General features: G+C 38.5%; 1 protein-coding gene across 5 annotated transcripts in view; it reads right to left on the reverse strand.

Annotated features, from left to right (window-relative positions):
• TNIK (TRAF2 and NCK interacting kinase) overlaps positions 1 to 22,604 on the reverse strand; it is a 397,128-nt gene that overhangs the window by 43,690 nt on the left and 330,834 nt on the right. For 3 of the 5 annotated variants that reach the window (XM_074190918.1, XM_074190919.1, XM_074190921.1), the window contains 4 exons: positions 15,469 to 15,632; positions 11,553 to 11,650; positions 10,618 to 10,641; positions 4,995 to 5,179 (listed from right to left, as the gene is read on the reverse strand). In XM_074190918.1, coding sequence (XP_074047019.1) covers positions 4,995 to 5,179; positions 10,618 to 10,641; positions 11,553 to 11,650; positions 15,469 to 15,632 — 471 coding nt within the window. The remainder of the gene's footprint in view (positions 1 to 4,994; positions 5,180 to 10,617; positions 10,642 to 11,552; positions 11,651 to 15,468; positions 15,633 to 22,604) is intronic. The other 2 variants (XM_074190920.1, XM_074190922.1) reach the window with 1 other exon arrangement.

A 22,604-nucleotide genomic window follows, 5' to 3' on the forward strand; every position in this document is an offset into this window, starting at 1 on the left:
CCCTTCATATAGCAGGAGCCTTACAAATGATGGCTGACTGGCTATACCATACCCTCTGCCCTTCACACAGTAGGAGCTTTAAAAATAGAGGCTGGCTAGTCATAGCATACATTGTGCCCTTCATACAGTGGGAGTCTTAAAATGGTGGCTGACTGACCATAGCATACACTGTACTTAAAATCATAAAATAACATTACTATATACATATAGATCCTCTAGTCTAAGACTCATTTTATTATTGAAAAAATAGAGGATCAGAGAAGGCAAAAGACTTGCTCAAAGTCCCATAAATAGTGAATGGTAGAGCTAGGATTTGAACCCACATTCTTTGACTTCAAATCCAGTTTTCTTTCTGCTCCATCACACGGTCACATGGCCAGTGACTGGCAGTCACAATTTGAACCTGGGTCATTGGAACATAGAAATAAAGCTAGATGATGCATTCTAAAGCAACCACGGTATTGTATGCATGAGGAAATGAGGCAGAGAGCAGTTATGTATTTGCCCTGGCTCACACAATCTCCAAGGATATTGAACCTCTAGCCCATTCTTCTCTTTCTACTATGTCATGATATATTTATGATTAAAAGACTCATTTTACATGTGAATAAGTTGAGAATTAGGCACATGAAGCAGCTTGGCCCACTATGAATGATGAGGACTAGGTTTAAGGTGGTATAGACATCTTTATCACATTAATACCAGCTTCTCTTCTATAACAGCAAAAAGAGATGAGTAGTTAGAAGACTGAATCTCCTCATGGTCACAATTAATTTGGGTCTTTACTATCTGCTAACTATCTTTTTTTCAATATTCATTTAACAAATATGAAAGGTACATTAGGTACCATTATAATCTCATATCTAGTCCCTTAATTCAGAAGTCATAGAAATTCTTTTTAAAAAAATGATTTACAGAAATACTGCAAGGAACAATTCTATTTTATGACTCTTATGAGCACAGAGAAGAAACTTTTCAGAGATATCAAACCCAAGATAGGAAGGAACTTGCTACCAGAGGTAGTTAAATAAAGTAGTGGATAGTCCTGGACCTGGAATCTAGAAAACCTGAGTTCAAATCCAGTTTTGGGTACTCAATCATTATAGGACCCTGGGAAAGTCATTTTGCCTTTGTCTGCCTCAGTTTATTCATCTGTAAAATGGAAAAATATCTTCCTTTCAGAGTTGTTGTAAGGATCAAACAAGATATTTTTAAGGTGCTTTGCAAATATTTAAGAATCGATGATGTCCTCATCACATTACTAGTAAGAAAAGAGAATATTGATAGTCCAGACTGAGGGAATTTATCTGAATTTGGACAATGAGTTCCTTAGTGTGCCTAACTGCTTATAGTCTTTCATTCTATCACTTGAGCAGTTCATTCACGACTACTATCTGAAGACCTGCCTGCTGAATAAGTTTTCATGATATCAGATGTGAAGTTCCTATCACTTTCTTCCCCTTTGATGTCTTACATATCATTTTTATCCATGTGGGGAGAATCTTTCCCTGTTGCATAACTGCTACTTTCTCTTTGAATGAGTTGCCTGGGGTCACCAAGAGCTGAGGTATCAGAAGCATAACCTGAACCTACATCTTCCTGTCTCTAGCCACTAAGCCACTGTACTGCTCTTTTGTTATCTCTGCCTATATAGCTACTACAGTAGTAGCAAGCACAGAAGGATGTGCCATTGGTAGGCATCCCATATTTTGGGAACATAATCATTTAAAGAGTTGTCTAGCATTGGTTGACTGTTCCCACGCTGAATATGCAGATCCCTAGAGAGAGAGGAGGATGACCTGTTTTCTCAGGATGACTATGGCTGCATCCATCCAATTCACCTGAGTGGATCAATCACCCTGAGTGGCTGAGTGGTGGGATTAGATCCTCCCAAGTATTAAATTTCCACTTGGATTTTGATGATGTAGATGCATCACAGAGGGATTGCCATTGAGGTGATTGATTCTCCTCAGCCTGAAATGTCTATTAGTTCTGTTCTTGACCATGAGGAAAAACCTTGTCCTTGGATATGACACACAAACAAAAGCTTTTCATCCTCTTTGGTCCATCCTGATCTCTCTTGACTTCAATCAGTCTTAGCACTTCATATCAACAATTCTGGCAATTAATCACTTAATATCTTTTATTATTAATGAAAAAATTCTTGTGTATGTCATAATCTGTTCAATTCACCTGAGGGCTCTTTGAAGGCAGGAGACTTTGGCTTTTCTGTTTCCTATTACCCATTAGTATTTGCAGCAGTGTTAGACCCTAGTAAGGCTTCAGTGTTTACTGAATAAACACTGGCACATGAGCAACATTCTTTACAAATAGATTTGAAGGGTTATGTGATTATATGTATGAAAGCCTGTGAATCAAGTGCACAGGGACATGTCCCGACATGGGAAATTTGCTTTCAGCACAGTTCATTTTATGATGCCACAAGCATCATTTTTTGGAGGATCTATTCTAAGTAGTAACATTCATTTCCATAAGAGATTTGATTAGATGCAATAGATGGAAGTGCTGACTCATAAAATACATTTTTGAGGACTTAGACCACAGGATAAATCCACAATTATAATATCTCTCATCTCTCAAAAGCATCCCTACCTACTAGGTAATACCGAGGATTGATATTATCAGTACAAGACGGTCTACTTTGTGTGTTTACATTTGTTCAGCGGTTGCAGTGTGCAATTCTTTTTTAGGGTTTTCTTGGCAAAGATATTAGAGTGGTTTCCCACCTTTTTTCAGCTCATTTTACATATAAGGAAACTGAGGTAAGCATAGTTAAATGACTTGCCCAAGGCCATGCAACTAGAGACTTGATTTATAATTTGGAAGATGAGTCCTTTTCCTCTTCTTCCTTCTGCAGTTAATTGGAATTCATTACTCAGATGTCTTGCCAAAATAAGGTTTGAAGACGAGCATTATCCAAATTATGAAATTGCTCCAACTTGCACTAGGATCACAATGTTTATATCTTTTGAGGACCTGTCACTTAATGCAATTCTTTAAGAGGACTTTGCTAATTTTTAGTTACTTTACTAAAAATATTATTCCAAAATTAATTCTATTTCAATATTAACTTTATTTTTAGGTCCCAATTCTCTCCCTCCCACACCCCCTCACCTTCTATTGAGAAGGCAAGAAAAACAAAACCTGCTTTAATTATATAGAGTCAAGTAAACAAATTTCCACAGTAACCTTGTAAAAAAAAACCTTCATCAGGTATGCCATAATTATTGTTTCAGTTAGATAATAACTATAAAAGATACAAAAGGGCAGCTGGGTGGTACAAGGACTTGAGTGCCAGGCCTGGAGTCAGGAATCCTAGTTAAAATCTGGCCTCAGACACTTAATGGGGGTGAGACCCTAGACAAGTCATTTAGTCCTGTTTGACTTAGTTTTCTCATTTGTTATATGAGTTGGAGAAGGAAATGGCAAATCACCTTAGCATGTCTGTCTAGAAAACCCCAAATGGGATGACTCAAATGGGATCACAAAAATTAGACATGACTGAGAAATGTTTGGACAAAAAAAGCAAAAGACCCAAATAGCTGACTTGTTCAGGAAGAAATCAATAAATTATCTAGACAACATACCTACATGTTTTTATAGATTGCATCTTGGTTGGAAAGGGTGAAAGAGTCCATCTAGAAAAACTCAGAATTGAACCAAAGTCCTTTCCACAACAAATCTGGCATGTGGTCATTCATACTGTACTTGAAGACAAAGCAGGAGAAGGTGTTTCTCCTGGTGGAGGGGAGCAGGGGCACTGCCCATTCCACTTCCAGAGTGCTCTCCATCTAGATCTATCTCTTAATTTCTAGCCATTACTCCTACTTCTTCCCTTTAGGACTGAACAAATCTAACCCTTCTATCATGTGGCAGTCCTCCATGTAAATGAATACAACTCCCAGCTCCTCCTTAATCTCTTCCCTAGATTAAACAATCTAGGATTCCTTCAGTTGATTCACCCATGGCCTTTCACCACCCTGGTTGACTTTCACCTTATTGATACCTTCCATAAAATACAGTTCTCAGAATTCAACACAGTACTCTAAATGTGATCTGAACCATGTGGTCTAGAGTTTCAATAATCATCTCCCTAGCTTTGGGCACTATTCTTCTCCTAAGGCATTGCAGGATCTCATTAGTATCTGCCATAGAATAGTCTTGGCTTATTCTGAGCTTGGGGTCCACTAAAACCTTCATATTAGAAAATGGAGGCCAAAGGGGTTAAGTGACTTGCTCAAAATCATATATATCATAAGCTTCAGAAACAAGAATTGAACTCAGGTCCACTGACTCAGTGCTGCCCAAGTGTACATTCAAGATGTATATGCTGGGCAGCCCGAGGGTCTTAAAGACAACATTTGAAGATCTAGGTGATGATGACTCTTATTGGGTTGACAAATGGTTAGAACTCTGGGCCTAGAATCATGGAGAGCCAAATTCAAATTCTGCCACATACATGAACTAGCTGTGTGACCTTTATCAAATCTCTTAATTTCAATCTGCCTCAAATATATTTCTCAAAAATAATATGGGTTAGTAACAGCACCTACCTTCTGGGGTTGCTGTGAGAATCAAATAAGATAATATTTGTAAGACACAGCATACATACTAAGAGCTATAGAAACATTAACCCATCATCATTATTAATTCTTACTACTAGAACAAGACAGCAACATCTTCCTCCTTGAAAGTATTTGAGTCCTTCCCCATTCTTTAAAACACTTTTCTTAGAATAGCTGTCCAAAGTCTCAGTTTCATCCAGTCACCTGAGTAAATGATATGTTATCTCAGAGCTCCTATGTACTGAAAACCCAAATTTGAAGAGATAGCAAATTTGTAAAAATGTGAAGCAAAAGTAGGTAAGTCCACTTCCAATTCTTTGCTTTTTTTCCCCCTTTCACTTCAGAGACATAATCCTCTCTTCACTCAAATGAAAAGCAAAAATTTAAAAAAACTAAAAATCATCTTACATCAGCCTGGGGATGTCACTGACAGGCACTGTCCCATCATGTGTCTCACTTTCTCCATCTTCTTCCTCCTCTTCACTGCTTTCTGACTCCTCACTGGAAGAAGAATAATCAGTCACCTTCTTCAGGGGCCGGTTCGTTTCCTCAATTCGGAGTTCCCTTAATTCTTTGGCTAGTGCAGTCAGGTCCTATGAAGAAAGAGTTTGATTTACATGAGAAACATATTGGGATCCAGGAAATGATCTGAGCTGTTTGGGTCTCACTGAAAGCCAATGTCATAGCATGAGCACCAAGAAAGAGCTCTGGAGAATTGTTAACAAACATAGTAATTGGGCTAGAACAAATAAGAAACCATGTTTGTAGTGTGTGAAAACGAAGGAGGGAAAGATGAAACAAATTGTATATTTACCCCAAATCAATAGCTTATGACTTTTTCTAGGTGGGCATCAAATATGTGATTCTTTTATTTGGGGAAAAAATGAAGTTTAGTTACCATCAGAGTAAACTGGAATATACCAAGGGATGAGTCACTTCCTTCCCCAATCCTTTAGGACTGTCACTCAGAGCCTCTCTCAGGCATGGCTTTTTCCCAAATGTGAATGCCAAGGTATAGAAAGCAACAAGATGGAACCACACTCAACGTTCCATCCATGATGATGATCCATATAGAGTGGAAGAGCCATGGCAGGCCATGAAGCTACTTGGTCCACACCAAACCTGAGTTCTTTAAATTTATAGATACTGCTTTGATTTCATTAGGAGGCAAAGCAGAACATGCCTTCACAGAAATGGAATAAAGATTCCTTTTTGTTGTCTCTACAAAGTCCTCTAGAAAAGCCTGGCTGACAAAACCTAAGAGAGGAGGATAAACGTGAGTTTTTCGAAAGTTGGAAAATTATTTAGTTTACCATGACTCTGATGAAACCATGTAGCCTGCTATGAAAGTGTAGCATTTTTAATAGGAGGGGCATTACAGGCAGTGTGTAGAGGTTGAGGGGGAAGTATCTATTATCTAACATGCTTTTATAGCAATGCAAAAAAAGGGAAGCAAATCAGCAAAAGCATGATCATTCTGACTTGCATGGGTTAGACTGCCTATGGTACAAGGCATGCAAATGATGGAAGAAGCATGTTGATTGTCAGTCTTACCATTTCTCCCTATATTAGTGACCGATGTAGGCACCATTGTATTCGGTCAGAGATCAGGGATTAGGGAGAAAGAAACTCATTGAAAAATTCTCAATTTTACAATTCCCCTAGGGCCATATTCTCTCTTCATTGCAATCCCTATATGTCCAATTGACTGATCTAATCATGTGTAGGATTATAGTAACGAAGTCCATCTGAGAACATCTTAAAATCCATCCCTTTGGCATTAGAAGGGATGATAATTGGCTATTACCACTGAATGGAGAATTTCTTTAAAAAATAAGATGAGTGGAAACATTTATATTTTAAGTATTGTTATATTTCTTAAGATTAGAAAAATAAAGCACTTGGGAAATCTCTTTTGGTTGGGAATCTTAGAATGACCAGGTTTATACATGATGCAACCATGTCCTTAAGTGCAATGATCATCTCTTTCTAATTTCACACCAATGTTATAGAAAGCTTTATAGATTCTTCAATTTGCTCTGGAGAGACACTTAAATTGAGATACTCCACAAAGTGAAGATTCTAAAAGGAGATCACAGAGGACCTGTCAAATACAGGAATATCATCAAAACAGTCCTTTAAATTCTTCAGTTGTATTTAAATGTAATGGCTACTATTTCAGGGAGAATCTACAGCAACATGGAAGGTAATTCCTGCATACTAATTTCTAGCTCCTCAGGTCATGGGCCAAATAGAAAGTATTCCCATTGAGGATTATTTTTTGAAATAATAACTCAAAATTAGAAGGAATCTCAGATATATTCTAGTCAAAACTGTAGCTGAATAAGGATTCCCCTCTACAATTGATCCCCAAAGGCAATCATCCAGCTTTAGCTTGGGGATCTTTAGCAGGAGGGAATTTACTTTCTCCCAGGTTAATCAGTTCTCTTTTGGGATTTTTAGGATTCTGATTATTAGGAAATATCTCTTTATCTTGAATTCAATGTCCCTTTCTGCAATTTTCATTTACTAGTTTGCCTTCTTGTCTTTCTCCAAAGTAAAAGAAACTGAAGAATCTTTAAGTGAATCAGAAAAAAATATGTCAAAGCGGTATAATGTATAAGGGAAGTATAGCGGGGGAGAAAAACCTCCAACGCAACACTATCTCATAAAACAAGATGGAAATTTGCTGTTTTTGCTTTTTGACAAGCATGTTAACCCTATGTTAAGTTATAGAGTATGTATCTATGATGACTTTTTTATTAAATAGAACAAAGAGAGAATATGGTTTTAAAGAGTTTTTACCTACAATGCCAATAACCATGAGTCAACTGGAATAGCATCAATTGTTATGACAACCAGTTATCTAAATCCATTTCAATTTTTTTCCCAAATGTTTGGTGTTCCTTAAAGTTGAAAATTAAAAAAAACTAAATTAAAAAAGAAAGATTTGCATTGTTTAAAAATATTCTTTTTACTCACCCAAAGTCTACTAATTTGGCACATTGTTTTCAAGAGCTCCTGTCTTTTCTTAACATTCTAATTTTTTTTTCAAATTGCAGTGGAGACTTGTAGTTCATAGGAACATGGACTGGGAGTGAGAAGGGGCCTTGGGTCATGGTCATCATCTCAAACTTGTCATTTAACAATTTTGGAAACTGAAGCACAGAGTTAATTTACTCACTTAAAGTCATAAAGATGACAAAGTTGGGGTTGGAAACTGGATACAATGGCTACATTGTATTATTCTTACAATTTAAGCTTTCCCTTTCCTCTCTGTATTTGATATTTAGGTTTTATGGAAAATAAGAAATCCTCTTTGGCAAAATACCAAAAATCATCATAGAAATTATTTCACAGTTTGCTTGGGAAGTTCTCAGATTCCAGTACCAAAGTCCCTATCCTCCTTCCTCCTAACTTCCTCCCTCCCCCCCTCCAAAAAAAAATGACCTTTGAATGTAATCAATATAACTATTTAACAAAAGTTTGGGTACCCAGTTCATTTTTTATAACATCTTCAGACCAGTTATAATAATAATAATAACGTTCTAAGAAAAATGGATACGATGTGGGCTTGACATCATGGAGTTAGAGACTCACTATAAGATGTCTAATTCTTTGACACTTAAATTTTCTCCAGATAATGAGCTTTTGTAGGTTTTATTGCTTGACCGCTCCAGGCTTAGGGCAGGGGAGAAAAAAGGGTTTGAAAGAGAAATGAAAGTGCTATTTAATAGGAAAAGTATTTGTGATTTTATTACTGACTCAGGGGAAAATGGTGATTAAAATGTCTTAGATAACCCAATCAATGCCTTTTGGTAGTTTTAGTTGTAAAGTTGTCTTGATTTATTCGTTTATAGGATCAATTCAGTTTTACTTCCCAGACCTCATATAAAGTCTAACACACATGAACATCCCACCTAAATAGGTGCTGTTTGAATGCCTTTTCATTTGTAAAATATTGTGTCAATTTGTTAAAACAATTTGTTTTTTCTTTTAAATCCTTGGATAACTGGAAAACACACACACACACACAAACACATACACAAAGTGTGTGTGGGGCAAGTTTCTACACCTGTAACAAGTGGGGATTAAAGTGGTAACTAAACTCTAGTTCTTCAGTTGATACCATCCTGCTTCGTCACCACTGAGGTTCTGGAATGAGGACAGCGAAAGCTAGTGTTAACCCCACACTTTAGATTTAATGCTCAGAATCATTTTGTGGCAACTCAACATTATAAAATATACAGAAATTAGTTTATTGAATTATAGATTAGAATACCACTAAAATAATGAACCTGACCTATTTGAGCAGCAAGACCATTAAAAATCATCAAAAATAATTCCTATTATTCCTGACAAGTGAATCAATTATAATTTTAACATTACCATTCAAGATGATTTTATTGTCCATTTTTGAGACTTTGATGATGAGAAAATTACCTTCTATTTCCTTTAAAGCTATTTTATATCTATTTTCATGTGCACAGTCTTATTTTCCCAGTTAGATCCTCAAGTAAAGGGAATGTTTATGTCTCTGGATCCTTAATGTAGTGCCAGGCATATGACAGACATATAATAGGCATAATGCTTAGTAAGAGTGCTTAACAATTATGAATTAATGGAGTGATATGCCTTATAGTTCCTATTTTATTGTTGTTCAGCCATGTCTGACTCATATAGTTTCCATGGGGGTTTTCTTAGCAGAGAGACTGGAGTGGTTTGCCATTTCCTTCTCCAGCTCATTTTACAGATGAGGAAACTGAGACAAGTAAAGTGACTTGCCCAAGGTCACAAGCTACTTATTAATAAGACCAGATTTGAACACACAGAGCTTTCTAACTAAAGGCTCAGTCCCCTTTCCGCTGTCAACAAACTAATACCAACAATTATGAAAGCAAATGCTTCCAAGGGCAATCCAGTATTCCTATACTTCTGATCTCTGGGATTGTGAAAATGATGTGCACAGGGTCATCTCCCTCAAGGTGGCAATCATTTGCGCCAGGTCTCTAGACTCATGAAATTTTTCTTGAAGCACCACACATATAATAATTTCATTAGTGGCTGGAGTATTGAAGTATGCTTTTTTTGATCTTAAATCCTTTCAGAAGGCCTTATTAATCGATCAATTAATGATCATTTAATCTGTGCCATATGTCTTCTTGGAATATATGATTTTGTTAAGTGTTGAAGCATATTTTTGTTCTTAAATCCTTTCAGAAGAAAACTAACCAGTGCTATTAATCAGTGATTAATTTATTATAATATATTTGATTAATAAATTTATCAATAATTTATTGAGTCCATACTAAGTTCTAGGCTTAGAGTATATATAGCAATATTTTCTTAATGAAGAATTATTAATCATTTCCTTATTATCCAGATGCTACGACTATATACTCTATTGAGACATGAACGGAGACCTGCTCTCTCTATAAACTATAATCCTTGATCTATAGATCTATTTTCGTTAATCACCCAATGGAGGTCATGTGTGGTATTTTCAGAAGCCGGGATGCTTATCTGTAAAGATCAGATGCGTACAAACATGCCTCTTCAACAAACATGCCAGAATCACTCCGGGCAGAGATTATGGAAATCCCTGCCTCATTTGACCGCGTGGTGCTCGGCAGGGTCAAAGCCTCCATGCCCCTGTACCACCTCCAACTCCATGCATCTCAGGCACCTTCCCAAGACCCGCCGCCATCTTGGCTGAGTGCATGCAGATCAATACTAACCAACATCACCAGTCTTGGTGACTCCATCACTTTCATTTGACACCAGCTCCCTATCTGCACCTGACAGAGTCATGAGATTCTCATGGTGACTTCTGTCTGGTGGGTCTGCACGGGATTTCTGCAAGTCCGCTATTTGACCTTCAAATGATACTCTCTCCTTAGGCAGACTTTACTACCTATGTGAATGAGTTTTGACCCATTTCCCTCTTCTGAGGGTCAACATTAGGAAAATCACAAATTCAAATAGTTAGAAACTACTACTTGTGACCAAGTGAAATAAATGCATCACTAACCTCGTCTATAGCTTTCTTATAGCTCTGCGAAAAGTGAAGATTCATCGGCATCAGAGGAAAGAGATCAGAATAGGAAAAAAGTTAGAGGAACACAATTAGGAAACAGAAGCAGAATGGTTAGAGTCATGCTGTTGAAAGACAAAGAAAAGGACATGAGAAAATAGCAATGCTTGTTAAAAACAGAACAGAAAAATTGATTTTAGCCAGTCTTAACACACTTTGAACAGCAAAAATAAAAACTAAACAAGAAAGGCTTGGATTTCATTAAAGTGATTTTGTCTGAGAAAATTTCAAGGAAACCAAGAAGGTCCATGGAAACTACTCCTAAATTAAATTCAACTGTTTAGTTATTATCTTTTTTTCTCTGCTTTCTGTGAAATGACTTGTCAAGTGGACAGCAACAGGAGAAAAAAAGGGAAGAAATTGTTCTGTGATATATAATTAGAAATAAACAAAGCATGTGGCTTTTCTCTCCTATTTATCTTGAGGGTCAAAGGGGCCTGAAGTCACATGGACAAATGAAGCCCATAGTTTATCCCTACATCATATTTTGGGAGAGTTTCAACATCTTCCCCAATCAAATCTTTTTTTTTTAATCAGAACTACAGATGAGAGAAAAGGAATGATGAGGCTTTTTTCCCCCTCCCTTTTCATCTCCATTTTTCATTTCATTTCATGGTAATAGGCACAAAAAATTTAAAGGCAACAAAAGTGGAAGAAGTAATCAACAACAAAATCAAATTTCTTGACTTATTGAGATGGAATTGATTTTTTGGCACTCCTGTTCCCACAATTCTGATGATTTATTAGCTCAGATTTTAGTTGAGAGAGAGAGAGAGAATATCCTAGCTACTCTTTTATGTGAGGGAAGTAAAAGATGGGAGAGAAGAACAAGGGAAAGAGAGAGAGAAAAGAGGAAGAAGAGAAAAACTCACAGCTGGTCGACCAGGCCGGGTGATGTCTCTGGATTCTTCTGGCTTGACCTTGGGAGGCTCATGAGGAAGCACAGGTGATCCTTCAGATTTTGTGTTAGCTGGGAAAGAAAACAGAGACCAAGGAAAGTGGTCATGAAATGTTGGGAAACTCATACCTTCAGTAAAGATAACTGCTTAGATGACTTCTCTCTCTCTCTCTCTCTCTCTCTCTCTCTCTCTCTCGTTAATGAATATTATATTTTCTTGGATAATGATAATAATATTTTCTTAACAATAGGCAGTTCAGTGGATCAAGCACTTGTACATGGAGTCAGGAGGACCCAAATTCAAATCCAGTCTTAGAAACTCGTTAGTTATGTGACCATGACTGTGGGCAAGTTACTGAACCACTCTCTGCCTCAATTTTCTCCTCCACAGAATAGGAGTGATAATGGTATTCCTCTCACAAGGTTGGTTGTAGTGAGCATGAAATGAGCTAATATTTGGAAGGTTAATAATTGGAAATACAGCAATATTATTAAAATTAGCATTTTAAAGTTTGCAAATTACAGTTATCTTATTTTGTATGGAATGCCATTTAAATGCTATTATTCCTGTAACTAAGAGGAGCATTTATAAAGGCTTCACCTATGTGGTCTCCTTTGTTGCTCTCAGCAACCCTGTGAGATAGGTATTATTTCCATCCTTATTTTACAGATAAGGAAATTGAGTCTGAGGAAGGTTAAGTGAATTGATCAGGATCACAGAACTAGTAAGTTTCTAAGCCAAGATTCAAACTCTTCCAGACTCTTCATGACCCTATTTGGGGTTTTCTTGGCAAAGACACTGGAGTAGTTTGCTATTTCCTTCTCCGACTCATTTTAAGATGAGGAAACAAGGTTAAGTGACTTGATCAGGGTCACATAGCCAGTAGTTGTCTGAGACCGGATTTGAATTCATATCTCCCTGGTGTTCTATAAAGCATCTAGCTGTCCTATTAAGAAACAGAAGCCATAAATATGAATGTGATCTTTTTTCTAAATAGAGAATTGTTTTATGAACTAAAATCATATAATCATAGATCCAGATTAATAGAGCCCTCAGAAGACTAGATCGAATTTAATCCTCTCATTGGTACATGAGGAAACTAAAGTTCTGGTGGGTCAAGGGACTTGTCCAATATCACAAAGTTACTAGAGGTCAAAGGCAGGACATGAATCCAGGTCTCCAGACTTGAGTCAATCATTTCTCTTCTCCATCACACTACATTCTAATGAAAAGAATGCATTTTACCCATGATTACTCTTGGTTACCCATTATTACATTCAACTCCCCTCCCCTCCTCTCTGACCTTCTCTCCTTTCCTCTCTCTCTCTCTCCTGCCCTCCTGTCCTCTCCAATCCACCTCCGTGGAACTAGCTTTGAACCAAATAACCACACCTGTTTTACTTTTCAAAACAAACCTGAAGACTCTTGCTATTGAGCCATCTCAATGGGATGTTCTTAGTTAAGTTGTGATTACTCCAAATGAAGATGCCAACAAAGGATGAAATGCTGCTGCGTTTTGGGTGGCAGATTGATTTATAAGCAAATCTAAATGCATCGAATGGTATTGAAGAAGGGACTGTCCTTTATCTCTTGGAAAAAATTACCTTGAGAAGAAGGTAATTCTGAGAAAGGGAAGTTTGATTAACTAGAAGCAATGGATTGTCACATATAATTAGTCTGACGATATTAAAGTTTTGCTCAGGCTGCCTCATTAATGGAAACCAAACAGTGATGAATGACTTAAATTAAATGTCCAGAAATGTGATTTAGTTCTCCCCAACAGGATTTACTGGAACATTCAAATAATTAATTCAAGAAAAAAAAAAAGACTGGGTCTAGCCCTATGAATTTTTAAATCCCTGATCAAACTCTGTTTCTAGATAAACACAACATACCATCAACTATACTTCCAAAAGTTGAACTGATTGTATTTTTTCAGGGTCCAAGAATCTCTGTCAGCTGTTAGTTGCTACCAATCATTCTGGCTGGGATTGGGACTACAGGGAAAGGAACTGCGTCAAGAAATTAAAGGGGTAATCACACCAGCTGGGGAGTGGAAGTCTCAAAAGAGTCAAAGATTGGATGTTAGGAATCTATTGGATTCTTTTCTAGGTAGGTGAGCCTGTTGCCTGGTGAGCTTGCCAGCTCAGTGACTCAGAGAGCTTGGTCCCATTGGCAAATGATGTCAAAGCATGGTCTGCCAGAAGAAACAATTCGGTTCAATATTTCCAGAACTCAAACGCTCCCTTCCCTTGACAGTGTTGAGCTTTCTACACCCCCACCCCCACACGCACACTCCCTCACACATAAATACACATTCATAAAAATACATCCTCACATACAAATATAAACACTCACATCCAAAAGCAATTATTCATACTTACACACTCACCAATGCTCTCAGGCACATTCATATTTCCACACTTCTATACACTCACATTCAAAAACCTACACATACCCACACATGGACTCACATACACACACACTCACATATACAAACTTACATAAAGAAACAGAGACTCATACAGACACACTGATCTATGAATACACAGACTCATAGACACACTCATACAAATACGCACATATATTCACACAAATACACATACTCATACTCATGTACAAATACACACTCAGAAAAACATACACACATATTCAACTACAAACACATACTCATAAATACATTTCCATATCCACCCTCATAAACATATTCCCACACATAAAAACCCACACGTACACACACATATTCATTCTCCATATATACAAACTCACATGCATATCCACACATAGATATACACTCACATATACACATATATAAACATGCCCATGCAAGTACAAACACATTCATATGCACTCATATAAATCACACGCACAGACACACATACACACTCCCATACAAATGTGCAACTCACTCACATATAAGCACACACTCACACATACATGCTTACAACAAACATGTGTGCTCACAAAACACAAACATATTCACACAAATACACACACTTATCTGTGCACCCTCACATACACATTCACCCACATTCACACTCCCATATAATACACAGACTCATATGCATATCCACACATAGACATACACTTAGATACAAGTACAAGCACATTCATATTCACTCATACGATTATACACCTATTCATACACACACACTCCCATACAAATGCACACACTCATATATTGACATTCCCAGGCATGCACATGCACTCACATATACAGCCTCACAAGTACAAGTACATTCAACTGTTTGCTCATGTAATCACACACTCCCCCCTTGTACATGAGCACACACTCAGATGCATACTCACATGCAATATACACATGAACTCATATATTTGCACACACTTTCATATATCCAAACACACACATACACAAATGTACATTCACATATGTATTGACACACATATACAATATACATACAAACATAGACACTCCCATACAAGTAGAACACAGAGAAACATTCAATTAGAGACACACATTCATTCACACATGTATACATGGACACAGAGTCACATACAAACACATTACCAGAATCTAGAATTTCATTGCTCAAAGAACCTTGGAGATCATGTGGATCTGATTCAGAGGTGAGGAAAGTAAGGTCAAAGAAATGAAGCTGGAAGGACCTTAACAATTGCTTAGTTCAACCTCTCAGGTTACAGAGAAGAAAAATGAAGGTCACAGAGGAGTATGAGGCAGAGCCTGGACTTGAACCCAGGTCTTTGGACTCTATTTATGACTGTTTCCCACATATTCCAGGGCACATGATAGACACTTAATAAGTGTTTTTCCATTATATTCATCCATCCATCCATCCATCCATGCCCTCTTTGATATTCTTCCTACTAAACTACATGACGTCTCAAAGACAAAGAGTCAGTTGTCTACCTCGAACTCTGTTCCGCTCACTAGAGCCAGCTTGTGATCCTGGCTGGGAGCCTCCCTGGGAGCTGGGCTGTGAGCTTGGGGTGCTGGAGCTGGAGGAGCTGCCACTGCTGGTCCTCTGCAAGGGACTCTCCAGGATGGGCTCGGTCCTCCGCAGGTCAGGGTTGCTGCACAAATGTCAGATGGAGAGATGGTCTAGGTTAAATGGGCTTGGTGAAGATAAAGCAAACCATGCTGCCAACATGGTGCCACAGGACTCTGAAGGTGTCACCAGGAGAAAGGAAAGCCACATTCTCGGACCACAGTACAGAGAAGGAAAGAAAACAGTCATTTCTACCAGATAAACCCGGGCATCCCATTTTGCTGGTGTGGACAGACTGTGGCTCAGCCACAATGGTCAATAAACCTTTGGTTCTGTCCAATCAACTTTCCCCCAATGCAGACTGCATCTTTTCTTTAACTTTTTGTTGTTCAGTCATTTATCACTTGTGTCTCACTCTTGGGCTTTTCTTGGCAAAGATACTGAAGTGGGTCTCTAGCTCATTTTACAGATGAGGAAATTGAGGCAAACAGGGTGATGTGACTTGCCCAGGGTCACACAACTAGACCACATTTGAACTCAAGAAGATGAGTCTTCCTGATTCCAGGCCTGGCCCTCTGCATACTATGGTTCCCCCTTTTAAACATATAGTCTTTTAAACAATCACTTCAAGGTGCAGAATGGTTAAGTCACCTGTTCAGCATCACTCAACCAGTGTCAGAGGTAGGATTCAAATCCACAACTTCTCTTTTTTCTAACTTTAGCTCTTTAAGCTATTTAGTCTCATTAAAAAAAAAACAACTTAGAATACATTGACTACATGAAATAAACAGATTTAAAAAAACATGTTACTGAGATAATAAGTTTATTGCTGATTCCCAAGGGACTGCTTACTTCAAATTCTAATGATGTCACACATCTAAAGCTGGAAAGTACCTCAGAACTCATTCAATCTGACTCTCCCATTTTGCAGATGAGAAACTAGAATCCAGAAAGCTCAGAGTCATAAATACAGAACTCTGAAGGATCTTATAGGGAATCTCAACTACCCCCTCCTCTTTTTGAAAATGAGGAAAATAAGGCCTAGAATTGAAATGACTTTCCCAAAGTCACACAGGCAGGAAGTAGCAAAGAGGGGATTATAATGAATCCAGGGCTTCTGCCTTAAAATTCAGTGGCCTTTTGATTATTTCCCACTGCTCCATCCCTCCAAACTGTAAAACCCATTCACCCCTTAACATTTGACAGGGAAGCTTCCTTATTGTGAGACTATTCAATGTAATCCTACTTCTTTTCAAGGGGGAGCAAGTTAACATTAATATTCTCAATCATCAGAGAACAAACCTCAGTTGTTTGCAGATAGTCTTCTATCAGGCACTAAACCTTATTCGTTCTCCTAAAAGAAGCTGTCAATCTACAGAATTCCAAGGTAAATCCTGCCAATATTCTATATACATTACACAAATAAACATCCTTTTCAAAGAAACCCAATTGTCCAATAAACCCCTTCCTCTAAGAACCCCACATAACTACCCAGACTCCCTTTCTCTTGGTCTCATTTTGACATTTTTTCCTCTTATATTGAGCTCATTGGGAAATTGTATTAGAGTAATCAAATTAGTGAGTGGGCAGGAAGAGTCCAGTCCTAGGAATGCGTTGGACTGCTAACTCACAGTATTTCTGAGGAAGATCAGTCAATTTAACATTACTCCCTTGATGGTTTCAACCAATTTCTATACTTCTAGTAGAATTTCCTATACTTGTTCCATTATGAGTGGGGTGCTAGCAAGAGGATGAGACATTAAGTTAAAATACATTTGTACGAATGAGTCATAGCTGAAAGGTCTCCCTACCAAAATATTATTTAGTTCTATCGAGAGGACCAAGTAATTTCTCTAGTTGAGTGAAAATTTTCAGTGCCAATTATGTGCTAACACATAAGATATACACACACAAGAACAAAACATTCCCAGGCCTCGAGGTGCTAATATTCTACTGGGGAGGTGTATGAAAACAGACCAGTGTGTCTAATGAAAGGACTTGGAGAGTCCTGACAGCCAAGAGAAACAGGGAGAGCCTTGCAGAAGATGCAGAACCTTGAAGGAAGGCAAAAATGGTGAAAGATGATATGAAGCTAGAGCAGAGCACCCACAAAGGCCAGAGATGAAACACCTCTTTCAGAGGAGAGGTCGGCATTCCTCTTTGATTGAAACACAGAGTCTGTGAAAGAGAAGTATGAAATAAGTATGAAAAATAGGCTAAAACCTACCAAGTGTTTGGGGGGTTTCAAATGGCAGGCAAAGAAGCTCCCTTGTATTTGGCAATCTTCCTATGCCTTCCTTATAAATTTACTATCCCACTCTCCACAATGACTTTTCTAAACTATTTCATTCCTTCTTAAATCTTCCATGGCTTCCTCTTCTCTCACTCAATCAAGAAACTTGCTGCAGATTTTACATATAATATTGAGACCATTCACCATAGGCTCCCTTTTTTCTCCTCTTATCTCCTCCTATCATTCAAGTGCCTTTTGCCCTTCCCTGCTCTTTCACCTATCTCATGTGATGAGCAGCTTACTTTTTTTACCAAGACTGTACAAGGGATCCTGATTGCTCCCTTTCTCAACTCCGAGTCTCTCCCTGACTACTGGTTCATCCCTTATTACCTATAAGCATGTTCGTATCTCCCTTAACCTGAAACTCTTTCCCTCTCCACTATCATTTTACATCTCTTCCCTCATTTGTGGCTAGAGTCCTTTGAGAAGGCCCATCCATGCTAGTTCTCCTCTCACTGTCTTCTTAATCCCTTACAAGATGGCTTTCAATCTTATCATCGAACACAATCACTTTCTCCAAAATTAACAGATTTCTCAGCTGCCAAATTCAATGGTCTTTTCTCAGTCCCCATTCTCCTTCACCTCTCTGCAATCATGGATACTATCAATCACCCTCTTTTACTTCATACGCTCTTCCTTCTGGATTTTTACGACTGTTGTCTCCTGGTTTGTCTCCTACCTACTGGACAGCTTGTTTGTTCTCTGTCTCCTTTGCTGGATCCTTTTTTAGGTCATGCCCCTAATCATAGGTGTGCCCACAGAATTCTTTCCTGGGCCCTCTTCTCTTCTATATGTATACAACTTTACTCAGTGATCTCAGCAGTTCCCAAGGATTTCATTATCATCACTATGTAATAGAATGTTTGGCCTTCATTTTTGAGGAAGACCACATCAGGGAGGTGCTGTCATGACAAGCACATGAGTTGGATTTGAGTGTTGGGGGTGGGGGCTGTGCTAAGTCAACAACCTCACTTTCTCCTCCAGAGCCATCTGGGTCCAGTAGCCAGATAGGAATCAGGATGACTGGAGATGGCCCTGGATATGAGGCAGTCAGGGTGACTTGCCCAAGGTCACACAGCTAGTAAGACCAGATTCGAACTCCTATCCTCCTGACTCCAAAGTCTATGAGGAGCTCTATGACCCCCTCACTCAAATCCAATTCATGTGCTTGTTATGTCATCACCTCCCTGATATGGTCTTCTTTGAAAATGAAGGACAAACATTATTACCATCACTATGCTGATGATTCTCAAATCTACCTTTCATGCCCCAATCTCTCTGCTGATCTCCAATCTTGTATCTCTAACTGCCTTTCCAACATTTTGAACCAGATGACCAGTAGACATCTTCATCTAAACTCATTATCTTTTCCCTAGACCCACCAACTACTTATTGCAATCCATCTTCCATTTGGCTACTAAAGTGATTTTCCTAAAGTGCAGGTCTGATCATGTCACCTCTTTCCCTGTCCCCAGGTCAATAAATTCTAGCCATTCTCTATTGCCTCCAGGAGCTAATACTAAATGCTCTGTTTGATATTCAAATACCTTCATAACCTAGCCCCGAAACACATATTCTTAGATCCAGGGACAATGACCGTACCTTCAAAACATCTCTTGCTCCTATTTGTGGCTCTTTGTTAGCACTGCTCTGACTTTAGCTCATCACCTCTTATCTGGAATCTAATCAGAGTATTCTAATGTGTGTCCCTCACTCCAGTCTATCCTGTTCCACTTCCATCCTTCATGTGAATATACAAAAGTTATGATTTTATTAGTGTAAGAAATTCCCAGTTCCTCCACCAAAGCAGATCAGATCAGACCTGTGACTTAGGAGATAGGTCTTAGGGGGTAGACTGAGTCACAAAGAGGTTAACCTATTTTCTCAGTATCACATGGCTAATATCAGTAGAGAGATCTAAACTTAGATCAGTGCTCTAGTCATTATGTCATGATACTTCCATGGTTGTGTGTGTGTCACAGTTTAGCACTTAGGATACTGGACATGGCATTTACGGAGAACCTGAATTGGAACACAAGCAGGGTCTTATTGTTCTTTATAAAATTCAAATAATCGGGGCAGCTAGGTGGCACAGTGGATAAAGCACCAGCCCTGGAGTCAGGAGTACCTGGGTTCAAATCTGGTCTCAGACACTTAATAATTACCTAGCTGTGTGGCCTTGGGCAAGCCACTTAACCCCATTTGCCTTGCAAAAACCTAAAAAAAAAAAATTCAAATAATCTTCCTAATACACAGATCTGACCATGTTACTTCATTATTCAAAACTGTTAAAATTGTTTAAAAAATGTTATTTGACCTTTACTAGAAGGTTTTTCAGTCTTGGGGAACACATGTATTAGAAAGAATGTGGCTATGTTCCCTTTCTTCTGGAAAAACAAATCATGATAGATTTTTGTCTATCATATTTCATCCATTAGATTGTAGATCCTTGAGGGCAAGGAGTGTGTCACTTTTTATTTCAGAATCCACAGTGTGACATATTACAAGTATAGATTATGCAGATATGATATCAAGGATGCCATTGGACAATCATATGACTGAGACAAAGAATGAACCCATGATAGAGTCAGAGTCATGATGGGTCCATGCTGTTTTGCTGCTTCTCATGCAATTCCAAGATGTAGAGAACAGTGGCCCCTCCTATGGCAAATTTTAAAAAATGGGGTGATGTAGACAGGAATGAATGTGTGATGAGTTACACCACTAGAAGGAAAACTCATGTCAATCAATCAACTAATTAACAAGCATCGATTAATTGTCATTTGTGTGCTAGACACCGTTTATGAAAAGAGATGCTCTGGAGGACTGGAAAACCTGCAGTGCCTAACAGAGTGCCTTGACTATAGAATGTACATCCTTAATGTCTGTGGAGGAGAACAGGTGGTGGGGATCATAGAAGGGGAAAGGGACTGAAGTCAGGGGAACTAGTTAGGAGACTTGCAGTAATCCAGGGGTGAGATAATGAGGACCTGGACAAAGGTGCTAGCCATGGGAAAGGAGAGGTGCGTGTTATTTGGAAGAAGTCTGTCTAGCAAAGAGGGGGCAAGTTGTGATCAGGAACACAAATGTTTTATGTGTGATGCTAATTGGTTCCCAGGAGAGCTGTTTCCCTGACCTTGGCCTCATTAGCGCTATGTTCTCACCACCAGAGCTAGCCAGTGTAGAGACTTCCATTAATAGATAGCTATTTTAGCTGCTGAAAATAGAAAGCATTTTGGAAAAAGGTAACCATCTTCATTTAGAATGTTTTAAAAATGCAAATAAAAACATAACCTTTTATGATCCTTTTGAGAAAAAAAGTATTTGTGCCCATTTTCTTGTGCCATATTGTACAGGATAATGTCTTTTTTGCCCTTTGCAAAGTGTCCCTGAGATGGATGGCCCACCTGTGAGCACTTTCCGGAAGATTCTGAGAAATGCTTAATGACCAATGTACTCAGCACGTCCAGCTGAGTTTGAACACCTGGAGATCTGAAAACATATTAATGACTGGCTAAACTTCTCATTTCTCATCCTAGTCTTTGGCATTGAGAAGATGATTGCACTTAGTTGACACCTGAAGTGAAGTGGGAATTATTCAATTTATTGGATGCACACAGAGTCAGAATGGAAACTGAAGGCCCCAAAGTCGATTCTGGGCCCGAATGGCTATCTGGCCATCTCTGGGGACTGATGGGCTGGAGGAAAGCCAAAAGGTCACTCTACTTTGTGCTAAGATGGCACAGCCTTGCTTTCAAAATGGGAGCTAACAAGAAACTAGGAGTAGGGAGCCAGAAATGAAGTTGAACATATTTTAACCAGTTCTATTCAATAGAATAACTAAATGAATACTTTATTAAACACCTACTCTATATAGACCTCGGAGAAGTGACAACATTTAGGTGACATACACACAAGGTTTTTGCCCTCATAACGTTTTTACAGATTATGAAAGGGATAAGATGCAAGCACAGGTAACTATAACGTGCAATGTCACATGATATGGGCAGATAAAATGCTTTTTGAGGTCTAAAGGAGATGATATTACTGGGATGATGAGGAATTTTTAAAAAAGGGATATAGCACTTGAGATAGGCAGATGCCTTGCCCTCCAGGAGTTTATATTCTAAAGAGAGAGACAGCATGAATATAAATGCAAACAAGAACAAATGAAAAGTAACCTTAGAAGGAAAAGAGTGTGTGTGTGTGTGTGTGTGTGTGTGTGTGTGTGTGTGTGTGTGTGTGTGTGTCTGTGTGTGTCTGTGTGTGTGTGTGTGATGTGGGGAGATAGAGGGGAGGGGCCTGGGACTGAGAAAGGCCTTTTCTAGAAGTATTAAAGGAAAGCAAAGATTCTAAGAGGAAGAGATGGGGGTTGGGGGGTGTTAAGCCAGGTGTAGGGAATTAATGCAAAGTAATGGAGATTGGTGATATGCAGAATAATACTGATGAGTCAGGACAATATAATAAGTGGAAGGAAGAGAAGTGTAAAAAGCCTGGAAAGAGATGAAGAGCTTTAAATCCAAAGAGAAGAGTTTCTTTTTGATACTATAGACAGTCGCAGAAGTATAAATCAAGAGAGAAGACATCCTAGCTATTGGCATCAGCATGAACAAAGGGAAAGAGGAAGGTAAGTTCTGGCAATGCTCTAAGATCAGAGAAGTCTACTGTGGCTAGCACAGGATGCAACAAAAAAAGGAATAATAGGGTGGAAAGCTAAGGTGATAGCTTATTCAGGAGGGAATCTGGATTCTGAGACAAGGCATT

Source organism: Macrotis lagotis, chromosome 6 (genome assembly GCF_037893015.1).
Source record: "Macrotis lagotis isolate mMagLag1 chromosome 6, bilby.v1.9.chrom.fasta, whole genome shotgun sequence".
Classification (NCBI taxonomy): Eukaryota; Metazoa; Chordata; class Mammalia; order Peramelemorphia; family Peramelidae; genus Macrotis; species Macrotis lagotis.